The sequence below is a fragment of the Bactrocera neohumeralis genome, chromosome 4 (assembly GCF_024586455.1).
Source record: "Bactrocera neohumeralis isolate Rockhampton chromosome 4, APGP_CSIRO_Bneo_wtdbg2-racon-allhic-juicebox.fasta_v2, whole genome shotgun sequence".
Taxonomy (NCBI): Eukaryota; Metazoa; Arthropoda; class Insecta; order Diptera; family Tephritidae; genus Bactrocera; species Bactrocera neohumeralis.
The window spans coordinates 584,776-599,387 of record NC_065921.1 but is presented as its reverse complement, the minus strand read 5'-3'; the positions used below and the strand labels follow the sequence as shown (position 1 = coordinate 599,387).

The 14,612-nt window shown below is 34.7% G+C and overlaps 2 protein-coding genes and 1 long non-coding RNA gene across 3 annotated transcripts; 1 reads left to right on the top strand and 2 right to left on the bottom strand.

Annotated features, from left to right (window-relative positions):
* Positions 1 to 279: 279 nt before the first annotated feature.
* Positions 280 to 13,614, bottom strand: LOC126757445 (uncharacterized). Its single transcript, XM_050471363.1, has 11 exons — positions 13,415 to 13,614; positions 12,988 to 13,330; positions 12,556 to 12,922; positions 11,832 to 12,414; positions 11,552 to 11,733; positions 11,488 to 11,497; positions 9,428 to 9,556; positions 8,938 to 9,358; positions 8,499 to 8,868; positions 7,859 to 8,444; positions 280 to 715 (listed from the first exon to the last, which is right to left on the bottom strand). Exons 1-11 carry the CDS (start codon positions 13,523 to 13,525, stop codon positions 503 to 505), a joined length of 3,315 nt encoding a protein of 1,104 aa, XP_050327320.1. The 5' UTR covers positions 13,526 to 13,614; the 3' UTR covers positions 280 to 502.
* LOC126756535 (transcription factor grauzone-like) lies at positions 1,642 to 2,708 on the bottom strand. The gene is made up of 3 exons (XM_050469656.1): positions 2,358 to 2,708; positions 1,866 to 2,296; positions 1,642 to 1,801 (listed from the first exon to the last, which is right to left on the bottom strand). Exons 1-3 carry the CDS (start codon positions 2,466 to 2,468, stop codon positions 1,732 to 1,734), a joined length of 612 nt encoding a protein of 203 aa, XP_050325613.1. The 5' UTR covers positions 2,469 to 2,708; the 3' UTR covers positions 1,642 to 1,731.
* Positions 4,260 to 5,009, top strand: LOC126756536 (uncharacterized). The gene is made up of 3 exons (XR_007666600.1): positions 4,260 to 4,544; positions 4,781 to 4,850; positions 4,916 to 5,009. It is a non-coding gene; the product is annotated as an uncharacterized LOC126756536 (long non-coding RNA).
* Positions 13,615 to 14,612: the final 998 nt, after the last annotated feature.

Here is a 14,612-nt window from a genome sequence, read left to right as displayed (position 1 = left end):
CATTAATTTGATATCTTACTTTAGCCTTTATTTTACGAGAAATCGTGAACGGACTCCCTCGGTCAGTGACAACAGTCAATTTCAACTTTTCTCGTCATCCTGGCCATTTATGTATATACACATATACACAACACTATGAATAACGGCATACGCATTTACAGTGTGCGATCTTCTCTAGCATATCGTTTCCAACTGTAAGGCCACCACTCTATATACAAATTTATTGCAAATGAAAGTCTTACAGCTGAAAACTCAAAAACTTTGCCAAAACATTAGCACTTAAATCTTAGAAAATATAGCGATTACACCACTATAAGTGGCTGGTGGTTAAGCTCACCCTAGCTAAGTGTATTTGTGACATAAAATGTGGAGTCATAAGACATACATTATTTGATAATAATAAAATATCCACAGTCAAGACCTATTATACTAACTGTACATATAAATACATACATATGTATGTATGTATATATAATGCAAAAACATTCACTTTGGTTATGTATTAATTGTTATATAATGAATACAAGTTTTGTGTATTTTCCAGTTGATTACTTAATATTTGCTGTGAACTTCCATTATTTGTTTTTTTCCAATTCTCCCATTCTAGGGGATGCATTTTCTTTTTATGCGAATGCATATTTGCATTTGAATTGGAAGTACGCGTACAAAATGGACATTTGTAAAGAATTTCACCAGTATGTTGTGCCATATGTTCCTGAAAATACGTATAAAGACAAACTGATATAATTTTGCGTTGATAGAGTAAATTAAATAAAATTATTATAAATTACCCGCAAATAAATCGCTCGCTTAAAAGTCTTTTTGCATTCCTCGCAGGTAAATACGACATTTGAATGAACACGATATTTATGTCTTGTTAATGCATCTTGATTTTTACATTCCCGCCCGCATGTATCACATTTGACCGCTTTTTGATCTTTGGTATGTAATCTTCGTATATGTCGTCGAAGATTATCTTCATCCTTGAGCCAACGATCACAACCATCCAATGTGCATTTTACCTTCGGACCACCATCATCGAAATGCGACCGAACATGCTTTTCAAATGACGCTTTATCCCGTATCTCTTTAGCGCATACATGACAAACATTGGTTGGTCGACGGTGCCGCATGCATACGTGAATTTTCAAAAGATCATTACTGGCAAAGCGGCTATTAGGACATAGGTCACAAACGAATATTCGCTCGTTCTGGGGCACATGCGAGTTCTTATGAATTTCAAGTTTCTTTTGGCAAGGAAATCTCTTAGGACATTGATCACAATTGTAATTTAGTTCCTCCTCTGGTGCGTGTGCAGTTATCATATGACGGGAGAGTGTTGACTGTTCCGCAAAATTTTTTTTACAGTCTTTGCACCTTTAACGGAATTATTATTATAAACCATAACATAGACCCATATATTTAACATACCTAAAGAATTCAGGATTGTCGTGTTTATACGCATGACGTACGATCTCAAGAGGGTGAAATAACTTTTTATTGCAACATCTTACGTATGATTTTATTTTTGGGTGCTGTTTTCGAAAGTGTTTCCTAACTGAAGAATAGTCCTCGCTGATAAAGGTGCACAACTCGCAGATCATTGGAATGTATTTTTTAACCATCTCTTTGTCTTCCGAACTCGATTTAATACTTGACCGACCTTTAATCTTTTTCGGACAATCATTTGGTTTTGTAGATTTATCTCTTTCATTTTTACGCTTCATTTTTTTAGAGCCTAAAAATTGCCGTGTGACGTATTTTTGCTTTTTTCGGATTTCTGAATTTGTTGATTTTATGCCTTTAAAAAAGCAAGATAATATGAAAGAGTTAACAAGTGCTCGTATATATATACATTCACATGCCTTATATTACCTGCAACCTTAGGCAAATTGTTTGCATCATTCTTAAATTCAAGTTCTTCGAAAATGTCATTTTTTATTTTATGGGAGCTTAGTTCGCTAAAAGGATTTAGCAGGTCCGTTTCAGTATTTGTTGCTTCGTTACTAATTGAAGAGGGCATTTCTAATTCGCAAAATTGATTTATCACCTCACTCGAGTTGTCTGTTGACTTTTTAGCCTTCGAATTTGTCTTTTCATCGGGTTCTTCTTTAATACTTAGATCAGGATCAATAAATTCAATGTCCATTAATTCACTTAGGGGCTCCTTTTTAATGCTGTTATCAGCAAGTACTGAATGAGCCTCCTCTACCATCTTATAAAATCGGTGAAAGTCGTTTAATCTTAACCAGCATGCTTGGCATATAGCTGCATATATGTCATCATCAGAGTGTAACTAAAATAATTTATATAGGATCTATACAAGAAATCTTTATTCAATGTATATAAGTATATACCTTAAACCAAAAGTGTAATCCGATAATATCAGCAATACCCATTTCAACACCTTCTTCTTTGAATATGCCTAGCAAACCATCTGAATATTTGACACAAAGTTTACAGAGCATATTAAAAATTATTTTAATCCAACTAAATACACATCAAATGTTATCACAAGGAACAATCATCAATGTATAAAGAAGTAGCGAAACCTTAAGTTTTTAACAAAAATTAACATGGCTGTCTATGGTGAATCAGGGTTGCGGTAGTTCATATTCACCAATATGAGTTGCGTATTGTCAAAAATTTCATCAATATTAACCAAGTTTATTTTTTATTTCTGCTCGCTTATATAATATTATATATAAATCTGTATATTCTATCCGGGTAGACCATTTAACTCCCCTGGAAGACGGGTATCTGTAAGCAAGCGTGTAAGCGACTTGTTATTGTTCACTTTTGCAAACGTTAAACTATTTGTTAATTTTGTTCAGAGATTGGGAAAAAAGTAATCCATCGCCACTTGATATTCATCTTTTTCTCGCTCTAACTAATGGAAAATATGGCAAGCTGTCTGTTCTAACAGAATGACATACATATATTTGTTATTAAATCTCATTACAGTCTGTTAAGGGTAACAAATACTTTATTTTATGCATAACACATAGGTTAGTTATGCGCTAACAAAAGTATTTGTTACCCAAATTTATATTTTATAACATTAATATATAAAAAATTATATTGATATCATCGGCCTCAACACCCGCGCCTGCCTAGTTCTGCTTTCTCCAGACTGGACAAGGAAGCAATGCAAATGGGTCTGACAGTGAACGAGGGCAAGACGAAATATCTCCTGTCATCAAACAAACAGTCGTCGCACTCGCGACTTGGCTCTCACGTCACTGTTGACAGTAATAACTTTGAAGTCGTAGATAATTTCGTCTATCCTGGAACCAGCGTAAACACCACTAACAATGTTAGCTTAGAAATCCAACGCAGGATAACTCGTGCCAACAGGTGTTACTTCGGACTGAGTAGGCAATTGAGAAGTAAAGTCCTCTCTCGACGAACAAAAACCAAACCCTATAAGTCACTCATAATTCCCGTCCTGCTATATGGTGCAAAGATGAGTCGACGTTGCGAGTTTTCGAGAGAAAAGTTTTGCGAAAGATTTATGGTCCTTTGCGCGTTGGCCACGGCGAATATCGCATTCGATGGAACGATGAGCTGTACGAGATATACGACGACTTTGACATAGTTGAGCGAATTAAAAGACAGCGGCTACGCTCTCTAGGTCATGTTGTCCGGATGGACGTAAACACTCCAGCTCTGAAAGTATTCGACGCAGTACCCGCCGGGGGAAGGAGAGGAAGAGGAAGACCTCCACTCCGTTGGAAGGACCACGTGGAGAAGGACCTGGCTTCGCTTGGAATATCCACTTGGCGCCACGTAGCGAAAAAAAAAACGACTGGCGCGCTGTTGTTAACTCGGCTATAATCGCGTAAGCAGTGTCTACGCCAATAAAGAAGAAGAAGAACATTAAAATAATAACAATATTATATTTTTTCCATAACTTTTGGCCCTTGCTACTACTGGTAGCTCTTTGCAAGTTTCTGTAATATTTTTCTTAATTTTCTTGTTTCCACCCATATCCAAAAACCATCACGATCCTTTGCCATTTCAGCCTAAGTAACGGCGGAGATAAAGACCACATCTTTTCGTTGTAGCATATCTCTAAGATGAATTTTAAATTTTAGCAAGTTAGAATATTTTTTACACTTACCTGCAGGATATGCTCGTACAATTCCGGTGGTGTTAAACACTGACCCAGCTATGCCTTCTCCTTTAAAGTTTATTAAATGCGGTTGGAATAGCGCCTCAAAACCTTTATCACACAACCATCGAGTAACTGTAGTAAAGAAAAAAATATCATATTAGAAAAATTCGTTAGTTGAAAGCTATTGGTGACCAGCACAGTTGTATCTAACGCTACTTCCTGTTCCATTACCATGTCATAGGTGATATTGCAAAGTTTCTCTTTCATCATGTGGTTTCAAAGGCAGCGGTTTGAATTAAACGTATAACCACCAAGCAGTAACAGTTTCGCTTATTGTAGAAACATTGTAGGTTCGTTAATAGTATGTGTTGGACATCAGATGGAGCTAAAATATGCATAGTGTACGAGGATGGCGCCATCATTGTAGGTTTGTATATATAATGGAGTTACTGAATGCGTGCATACTATAGTCATTCACGGTTTTGGATTCGAATCACTTGGTTAACGTATAAACTAGTGATACATCGTAAACGTTTTTAACATAAATCGCAAGCCCAAGACCAACATGAAGATTTAAATAATATTCACTCACTCACGTTTTCTGATTTCTCAGTTTTCACACCTAGCTGATATTGTATACGTACTTATGCTACATAATTTAAGGCTCTGTTGATGGAAATCGTATTTGGGGGAAGGAGCTAAAGAATATTCATTTAACTACCAAAAGTTAATGGTATATACTTAAGTATGTACAATAGTTTAGCGCATAAAAATCTATGCATTTCATATCAAAAACAGATGAAGCTAAATGTACAGTGCGTCACCCTTAGTCCAAATAGAAATTTTAGAATCTCGGCACTTTGTTGGTATAGGGGACGGGCACCATCCAACCGACCAGTTCTTGCTATTTGTTTTGAGACGTGCAAATTGCAAATTATGCGAAATGAAAGCGATGACGGTATGTAATTTTGTGTAAATTACACGTGAACAATAAATATATACGCCTATGTGTTTTTATTAATTTAGCCCCAGTTATCATCGATTCTGGTATGCGAAATATAGCTGCTGAGTGGAATCAAGACGGTTCCGTGCTTTCTATTTGTGGAATTCTTATAGATTTCAATACTTCGAAATAATCGAATCAAGTAAATTTTTACTCCCCATTCCGACATTTGATACGCCCTTTAAAGGTTCCAGGGAATGAGATCTCTTCACTTTCATGGGAAGGAAAATCGCTACGCATTGCAATGGCTGTCGATTCATTTATATATTTTGCAAATATACGTCCAGATTATATGTGGTGTTATTTTGAAAAAACGGTTGTTTTTCTTAATAAAAGCAGTACCAATCATACGCGAAATTCAACGACCAATGTTATCACTTTCTGGAATACAGTTTCTAATCAGGTGTCGTATACATAACTCAAGTCAATATGTATTAAATGTATAGTACAGTGCAAAAAAGTATATTCTAAATATTTTCAGAGTTTCCTAAAGGAAGTCGAGCCAGCATTGGGGATGGCTGCTTGCAATGAGCATTGTGTTTTAGCTGCAAATGCTTAAATAGTAATATGAAGGAAACATTGTAACTGTTTCAACAAATCCCATTCAGAGTGAGGATAAATGCTATCAGTTAATCTTATACTTAAATAGTTTATCCTAGCATAGCAAAAAAAACCTTCCTGGGCTATCGAGGAAGTATTTTTTGATACTATCCAACATATACTACATATACGCTATAGTCTCAACAAAGATAGGCCTATAAAATCTCAGGTATCTCATCCCTGTACATATGTAGCTAGAGTTATGGTTATATGCAACTTGATCTTTTAAAGTCCAATGTCTAATCTGCTGTTTCAACTTTGTTTAACCATTTGAAACAATTTGTTATTATTTCACTGGGTTTTGTTCTTAAGGTCTTGTTTCACAATTGCCCATAAGTTTTTAATTGGGTTGAGATAGGGACTTTGTGGACGACTGCGCTGGTCATCAGTATTTTTATTCGAAAACCAGCTCTTAACTATCCTTGAGGTGTGTTTTGAGTCATACTGTTTATACAGAGTACCTGAGGCTTAGGGTAATGTTTGGAGAAAGCCTTACATATGATTTTCCATCCGATTGGATTTGAACAATATTTCGTCATAAAGTGGTACATATTTAAGACATTATTTGTGCAAAGTTTTATCCCGTTATATTAGTTGCATCTTGATTTGTGTACTGGAAACTGAACAAATCAAGTGGAATTTGAAATTGTGCTACGAGTATATGGTAAGTAAGCGTGGTTGTTGTCCGATTTTGTCCATTTTTATAATTTGACATAAGAATGTAAGAAGAATGCCACGTACCAACTTTGCCCAAATCGATTTTTCCCGTATGGGATTTCGCCAAAAACTGGGCGGTGCCACGCCCATCGTCCGATTTTCATACTGGCTCCCATACGGCTCTCTCATACCATCTCGGTGGTAAAATTTAATGTAACATTACCATTATATGGGGAGTGAGCGGGGTTATCCTCCGATTTCATCCATTTTCACACTGTCGGTAGAAGTTTTGTTCTCCGAAAATTCGCTTGTTGTAGCTTAAGTGGTTTAGGATATACTTTTCTTAAATTTTTGCTCACTCTGTACCACCTAATTTATTGCTTAGTTATGACACTTTATATGTTTTCGGTTAATGGCGATTTGTGGATGTGGCAGTGGTCCTATTACGCCCATCTATGAATTCGATTTTTTTTGTACTAAGGAAACCACATACCAAATTCCAAGGATATCTCAATTTTTACTCAAATTATAGCTTGCACGGACGGACGGACGGACCAACCGGATTTCTCGTCATCCTGATCATTTATGTATATATACATACCTCTATATCTATCTCGTTTACTTTTAGGTGATACGTACAACCTTTAGGTGAACCAAACTATAATACTCTGTAGCAACTGGGTGCAAGAGCATAAAAACTCCACGTTTCTAATTGCATAGCCAGCCAAGAAACACAAACCGGGAAATCAATTTGATTTTTTTTAATAACCAACTAGCAAATTGCCATGTATTCACTTACAAAACCCGTTCATTGTCCACACTATGAATAGCGGCACACGCATTTACAATGTGCGATCTTCTCTAGCATATCGTTTCCAATTGTAAGGCCACCACTCTATATACAAATTTATTGCAAATGAAAGTCTTACAACTGAAAACTCAATAACTTTGCCAAAACATTAGCACTTAAATCTTAGAAAATATAGCGATTACACCACTATAAGTGGCTGGTGGTTAAGCTCACCCTAGCTAAGTGTATTTGTGACATAAAATGTGGAGTCTTAAGACATACATTATTTGATAATAGTAAAATATCCACAGTCAAGAGCTATTATACTAACTGTACATATAAATACATATGTATGTGTATATAATGCAAAAACATTCACTTTGGTTATGTATTAATTGTTATATAATGAATACAAGTTTTGTGTATTTTCCAGTTGATTGCTTAATATTTGCTGTGAACTTCCATTATTTGTTTTTTTCCAATTCTCCCATTCTAGGGGATGCATTTTCTTTTTATGCGAATGCATATTTGCATTTGAATTGGAAGTACGCGTACAAAATGGACATTTGTAAAGAATTTCACCAGTATGTTGTGCCATATGTTCCTGAAAATACGTATATAGACAAACTGACATAATTTTGCGTTGATAGAGTAAATTAAATAAAATTATTATAAATGAATTAATTTTTACCCGCAAATGAATCGCTCGCTTAAAAGTCTTTTTGCATTCCTCGCAGGTAAATACGACATTTGAATGAACACGATATTTATGTCTTGTTAATGCATCTTGATTTTTACATTCCCGCCCGCATGTATCACATGTGACCGCTTTTTGATCTTTGGTATGTAATCTTCGTATATGTCGTCGAAGATTATCTTCATCCTTGAGCCAACGATCACAACCATCCAATGTGCATTTTACCTTCGGACCACCATCATCGAAATGCGACCGCACATGCTTTTCAAATGACGCTTTATCTCGCATCTCTTTAGCGCACACATGACAAACATTGGTTGGTCGACCGTGCTGCTTGCATACGTGAATTTTCAAAAGATCATTACTGGCGAAGCGGCTATTAGGACATAGGTCACAAACGAATATTCGCTCGTTCTGGGGCACATGCGAGTTCTTATGAATTTCAAGTTTCTTTTGGCAACGAAATCTCTTAGGACATTGATCACAATTGTATTTTAGTTCCTCCTCTGGTGCGTGTGCAGTTATCATATGACGGGAGAGTGTTGACTGTTCCGCAAAATTTTTTTTACAGTCTTTACACCTTTAACGGAATTATAATTATAAACCATAACATAGATCCATATATTTAACATACCTAAAGAATTCAGGATTGTCGTGTTTATACGCATGACGTACGATCTCAATAGGGTGAAATAATTTCTTATTGCAACATCTTACGTATGATCTTATTTTTGGATGCTGTTTTTGGAAGTGTTTCCTAACAGAAGAATAGTCTTCGCTGATAAAGGTGCACAACTCGCAGATCATAGGAATGTATTTTTTAACCATCTCTTTGTCTTCCGAACTCGATTTAATACTTGATCGACCTTTAATCTTTTTCGGACAATCATTTGGTTTTGTAGATTCATCTCTTTCATTTTTACGCTTCATGTTTTTAGAGCCTAAAAATTGAAGTGTAACGTATTTTTGCTTTTTTCGGATTTCTGAATTTGTTGATTTTATGCCTTTAAGAATGCAAAATAATATGAAAGCGTTAAAAAGTGTTCGTGCATATGTACATATATTTATATCACCTGCAATTGTAGGTAAATTGTTTGCACCATTTTTAAGTTCAAGTTTCACGAAAATGTCATTTTTTATTTTATGGGAGCTTAGTTCACTAAAAGGATTTAGCAAGTCCGTTTCAGTATTTGTTGCTTCGTTACTAATTGAAGAGGGCACTTCTAATTCGCAAAATTGATTTATCACCTCACTCGAGTTGTCTGTTGACTTTTTAGCCTTCGAATTTGTCTTTTCATCGGGTTCTTCTTTAATAGTTACATTAGGATCAATAAATTCAATGTCCATTAATTCACTTAGGGGCTCCTTTTTAATGCTGTTATCTGCAAGTACCGAATGAGCCTGCTCTACCATCTTATAAAATCGGTGAAAGTCGCTTAATTTTAACCAGCACGCTGGGCAAATCGCTGCATATATGTCATCATCAGAGTGTAACTAAAATTATTTATGTAGGATCTATACAAGAAATCTTTATTCAATATACATATGTATGTATATATGTACCTTAAACCAAAAGTGTAACCCGATAATATCAGCAATACCCATTTCAACACCTTCTTCATCGAATATGCCTAGCAAACCATCTGAATATTTGTCACACAGTTTGCAAAACATATTAAAAATTATTTTAATCTAACTAAATACATCACAAAGAACAAATCAATGTATAAAGAAGTAGCGAAACCTTAAATTTTAAACAAAAATTAACATGGCCGTCTGTGTTGAATCAGGGTGGCGGTAGTTCATATTCACCAATATGAGTTGCGTATTATCAAAATTTACCATGTTCATTTTTAATTTCTACTCGGTTATATTCTATAAGAAAAAAGCCAGAGAACGTATACCATAATTTACTTTCTCTGGTTCACACGTTATTAACACGTCTACCTATGTATGCAAAGAAAATGTGTATATTTTTTCCGAATAGACCATTTAACTCGTGGTGAAAAAGTGTTTTTGCATGTGCGTTGAACTCACCCATGTAGAATATAACCGATATAAATGAAACATAAAGATAGTAATTGATTGCTTTACTATTTTATTATAATAATGTTATTTAGCATTACAAATAAATTAATTAAAAAAAGTGGGAATTCAAATTCATTTGTGTAATGTAATTAACTTTATTATTCAAAAGTATATGTAGACATAATTTTTGAGTTAATGGATTTTTTTATTATGAGCAAATTATTTTAAAACTACGTTGTGTGTGACATTGTACATATGTACAAGTATTATATAAATATTTGTAGGATATTTAAAATATTGTAAATAATAATATTTAATATAATGTAATATAAAATAATAATATTTAAATTATATATTTATATTAATATTTTAAATGTCATTTAAATTTTTAATTTCAATAAATATATTTTAAAGCATAATGAAACTACAGCGATTTGGTACATATATATCAGAAGATTTGGTATTGTTCAAAAAGTTTTGTCGTTCGATAGGAGAGGACATTGCTAATAGCTCAAAATTTTTTAGTTTTGTTGGTACACATTTCATTCAATATGTCAATTCATTCTTTGTTTACAAACCATTTAGCGTCACCGGGTCACAGCATTTTTTACAATGGAAAAAGTTGAATATCGTGCAGTGATAAATTTCTTTTTTTGGAAAGTGAAGCACCAAAAGAAATTCACGAACGAATGTTAAAAGTGTATTATGATTGTTCACCTATGATTAGAACAGTAAAAAGATTGGTTGCTGATTTTAGACCTAGTCGTTCACGCCTTGAAGACGATCCACGTGAAGGACGTCCAAAAAGCGCATGAAGACCAGAAATCATAGCCAAAATACAGGATATGATTTTGGAAGATCGTCGATTGACAGAGAGAGATTTAGTAAAATTTAAGTGCTGTGTTCACAATGGGTGCCGCATTCGCTAACAATGGAACAAAAACACATTCGATTGCGACTTTCTCAGCAACATTTAGAGCGTTCTAAAAAGGATAAAGTGGATTTGGTGCGTCGATTCATCACTATGGAAGAGACTTGGATCTTTAATCATGATCCTGAATCAAAACAAGAGGCTGAAACGAGTTCGTGTTCGGAAATCGGTCAAACGTGTATAGCAACAGTTTTTTGGTTTTGAACTCAGACCGTCAACTAAGCATTCGTTTAATTTTTTAACTCAACAGACTCAAACGAAGAGTCAATCGAGTCCGATAAGACATCGCTGCTGGTTGGAAGTTGCACCACAACTGCGCCCCTACTCACACAGCTACCTCAAGGTCGGCATCCCAACGCTTCCACAGCCGCCCTACAGCCCAGATGTGCCTCTCCCGACGAAAGGCAAGGATTTTGAGACGACAGAGGGGATCCAACAGCATGCACCTCGACTCTGAAAGCTATTCTGGAGAGTGCCTTCCGTGACGTCTTCACTGCTTGGAAAACGCGCTGGCAGTACTGCATCGACGCAGAAGGAGCCTATTTTGAAAGTTTTTAAAGAATTGTAACGATTGGTTCAATACATTTTTTAAATCGACTCAGTCCTTTTACTTTCCGGAAAAGCCCTGTATAGGGGCTACTTATGTATGTAACAAAAAATAAACGAAACTTATTCTGAAATTGGTAATTTTAGTAATAGCTATTATTACTGCTATGCATTTTATTTACAAAGTGCTCTGTTGTTTACTTATCAACTGCTGTGAACTCCCTTGTTTCGTTTTTCGCCACACGTCCCATTCAATAGGGTGCATTTTTTTCTTATGCGAGTGCATATTAGCATTTGAATTGAAAGTTCGAGTACAAAATGGACACTTGTAGAGGCTTTCACCAGTATGCTGTGCCATATGTTCCTGAAGAACGAGTTTGTATTAAAATTATGTATTTATGTAAATATCTATTAATTATGACTACATATGGCCATATATATAAAAGTAATATTCCTGCTCACCCTCAAAGTAATTGCTTTTTTGAAAGTTTTATTACACTCCTCACAGGTGAAAACTTCATTTGAGTGCACATAAAGTATATGACTTCGTAACGCGCGACGATTTTTGCAAACGCGGTTACATTCATCACATTTGAAAACCAGTCCCTCATCATTATGTCGACGCATATGCTGCCGCAAATTTTCTTCATCCTTAAGCCACCGATCGCAATCAGGTCGTGGACATTTAACACGAGGTCCGCTGTCTTCGAAATGTAAACGTACATGCTTTTCAAATGATGCTTTATCCCGAATCTCTTTAGCGCACACATGACAAACGTTAGTTGCCCGACGATGACGCATGCTTATGTGAATTTTCAATAAATGATTGCTAGCAAATCGACTGTTTGGACATTGATCACATATGAAAGAGCGCTCATCCATTGGTACATGTGAAGGCCGATGTAACTCTAATAAATGCTTTCGTGAAAACTTTTTGGGACATTGGTCACAGGCGAAATTGAGTTCTTCCTCTGGGGCATGCGCAGCAATCATATGAGATTTTAAAGTGTACCGATCAGAAAACACTTTTTGGCAATCCTGACATCTAAAAATAATACATTATTAAAATATGTATTCAAATATTAATTTCTTAGCAAATTAGAGTAAAAGCGTTTGGAATGCAGTTAATTAGTTATTTTACCATTTTCTAGGAGGACTAATATAAAATAATCAACAATTATCGTACTTAAAAAAATCAGGATCCTCGTGTTTATACGCGTGCTGAACAACTTTAAACCGTTTATTTAATTTTTTGTTGCAACAACGAATGTACGGTTTAATCATGGGATGTTGCAAACGGAAATGTTTAGCCATTGCGGTGAAGTCTTCACCCACAAATGTACAAAGTTCACAGCCCATGGGAATGTATTTTTTAACCATAGCATCGTCTTGTGGCGTTGAGGTAATAACTTTTTGCCGTTTTGGTTTTTCCTGCTCATCATCATCATCATCATCTTCACTGTCGTCTTCATCTTCATCCAGTTTACTCTTTCCCAGTATTTTTTTACATTGTTTCCTTCGCACATATTTCCGCTTTTGTCTCGGTATTTTTTCTAAATGAAAGAAATTACTATAAATCTATTCATTTATTATTATACTAGTGAAATTATTGACTGACCTGTTATGTTTACAGCATTTGACTCATTTTTAATTTCTTTGGTTTTTATTTCATCTTCTTCTGAATCCTCATTCATACTATGGTCTAATTCTGCTTCATATAATGGATTAATCAATTCTTCAACTTTCTCATTTATGCTTAAATATTCTAAACATTCCTCTTTAATTTGAACAGACTGTTCAGTAAAATCCTGATCAGTCACAGTTACGGTTTCAAGTTTCACGCAGGTACCACTCAGACTCGAATGTGCTTGTTCTATTGTCAAATAAAATTGATGGAAATCGCTTACTTTTAACCAACAAATTCGACATATCACCGTTGAAATGGTGTCAGAAGGCAGAGGCTGAAGCAAAAGATTGAAATAGGAATTAAACAATTAAAAATATTTTCACATGAATTTTGATGATTGGTTTGTAGATATAAACACCTGGAACCAGAAGTGTCGTTTCAATATTTCCGCAATTTCCAATTGTTCGCCATTAACGTCAAATATTTCCAAGCAGCAATCAGAATCTTTTAAACAGAGTCGGCATAACATTTTGTGAAGTAAAAACTTTTATTTTAATTTTATGTTCTCACAAGGAAAATAATTTGTCAAACATCAAAAAACACCAGATTATTTGCGTCAGTAGCGTTGCCACCTTTTCAATAATTTTTAACTAAGCAGAAGAGGCTTACCGTGCGATTCTGTACTGTGATACAGTCTCAAGTCTCTAAATTTGAGATTTTAAGTTAAAGACAATTTTTGAGACTTGAGACGATTTTGCTATTCTGTAAGTGACAATCACAAAATTTATTACATTTCATTATTCAGAGATGTTTTTACACTTGAATGAAAATTAATATGTCGATAACAAATATTAAATTTTCTATAACATGGTCAAAAAACATAATTATCAATAAAAATAAAAATATATGTTCACTTTGTTTCATAATATTTACGAAGTTTATGTAAAATTGATTTATTTTTAACCTTTTCGTGTTTGAATTGCTTACAAAATATAAAAAAAACGACAATCGATTAATATCTATGATGATTTCTATTCAGTACATTCAAAATGACAGACAAGAGTTCTTTTTAGTTTTGTGACCTGCTAGCTATCAGGTCTCAAATTTGAGGCAATATTTTGAGACTAACTCTAGAGACTGTTTAGTGAATAGTCACTAGTCTCAAATCGAGACTTTACCTCAAAATGTCTCAAATAGAGACTAGAGACTGGTTACAGAATCCCGCTATTAGACAGGCTGTTGTGGGAAAGGTGTAATAGGCAGGTTCTTCACTGTTGCCTCTTATCAAGCACAATCAGTATTAATCATTCCTTTAATTACTTAATTAGCAATTATGTTGTCAACAGAAAAATATATACATACATATGTACATATGTGCAATATATATTTTTTACACCATTATTCTATTAATTTCCCTAAAACTCTTGCACTATAAACAAATAAAATAAGTTTATTTCCCAAATTAAGAAAAGTGTTTACGTTTTTGTTTTCAATTTACCTTCTGTTCTATGCTTCATCTTCTCATTCTATAAGTATAACGTCATATAATGGCGGCTATAATGTAATACGGTTTTGTAACAATTGTTACAGCCTAAACCGAAAAAAGTAACGGTAAA

Excerpts from the sequence above, each read along its gene's own strand:
- LOC126756535 (XM_050469656.1), bottom strand. The coding sequence starts at position 2,468 with ATGCTCTGTAAACTTTGTGTCAAATATTCAGATGGTTTGCTAGGCATA. Across the intron at positions 2,297-2,357 it reads GATTACACTTTTGGTTTAAG|TTACACTCTGATGATGACAT; the intron begins GTATATACTTAT and ends AAATTATTTTAG. Across the intron at positions 1,802-1,865 it reads AAGGTTGCAGGTAATATAAG|GCATAAAATCAACAAATTCA; the intron begins GCATGTGAATGT and ends GCTTTTTTAAAG.
- LOC126757445 (XM_050471363.1), bottom strand. The coding sequence starts at position 13,525 with ATGTTATGCCGACTCTGTTTAAAAGATTCTGATTGCTGCTTGGAAATA. Across the intron at positions 8,445-8,498 it reads GACAATCCTGAATTCTTTAG|GTGTAAAGACTGTAAAAAAA; the intron begins GTATGTTAAATA and ends ATTCCGTTAAAG. Across the intron at positions 716-7,858 it reads AGCGAGCGATTCATTTGCGG|GAACATATGGCACAACATAC; the intron begins GTAAAAATTAAT and ends ACGTATTTTCAG.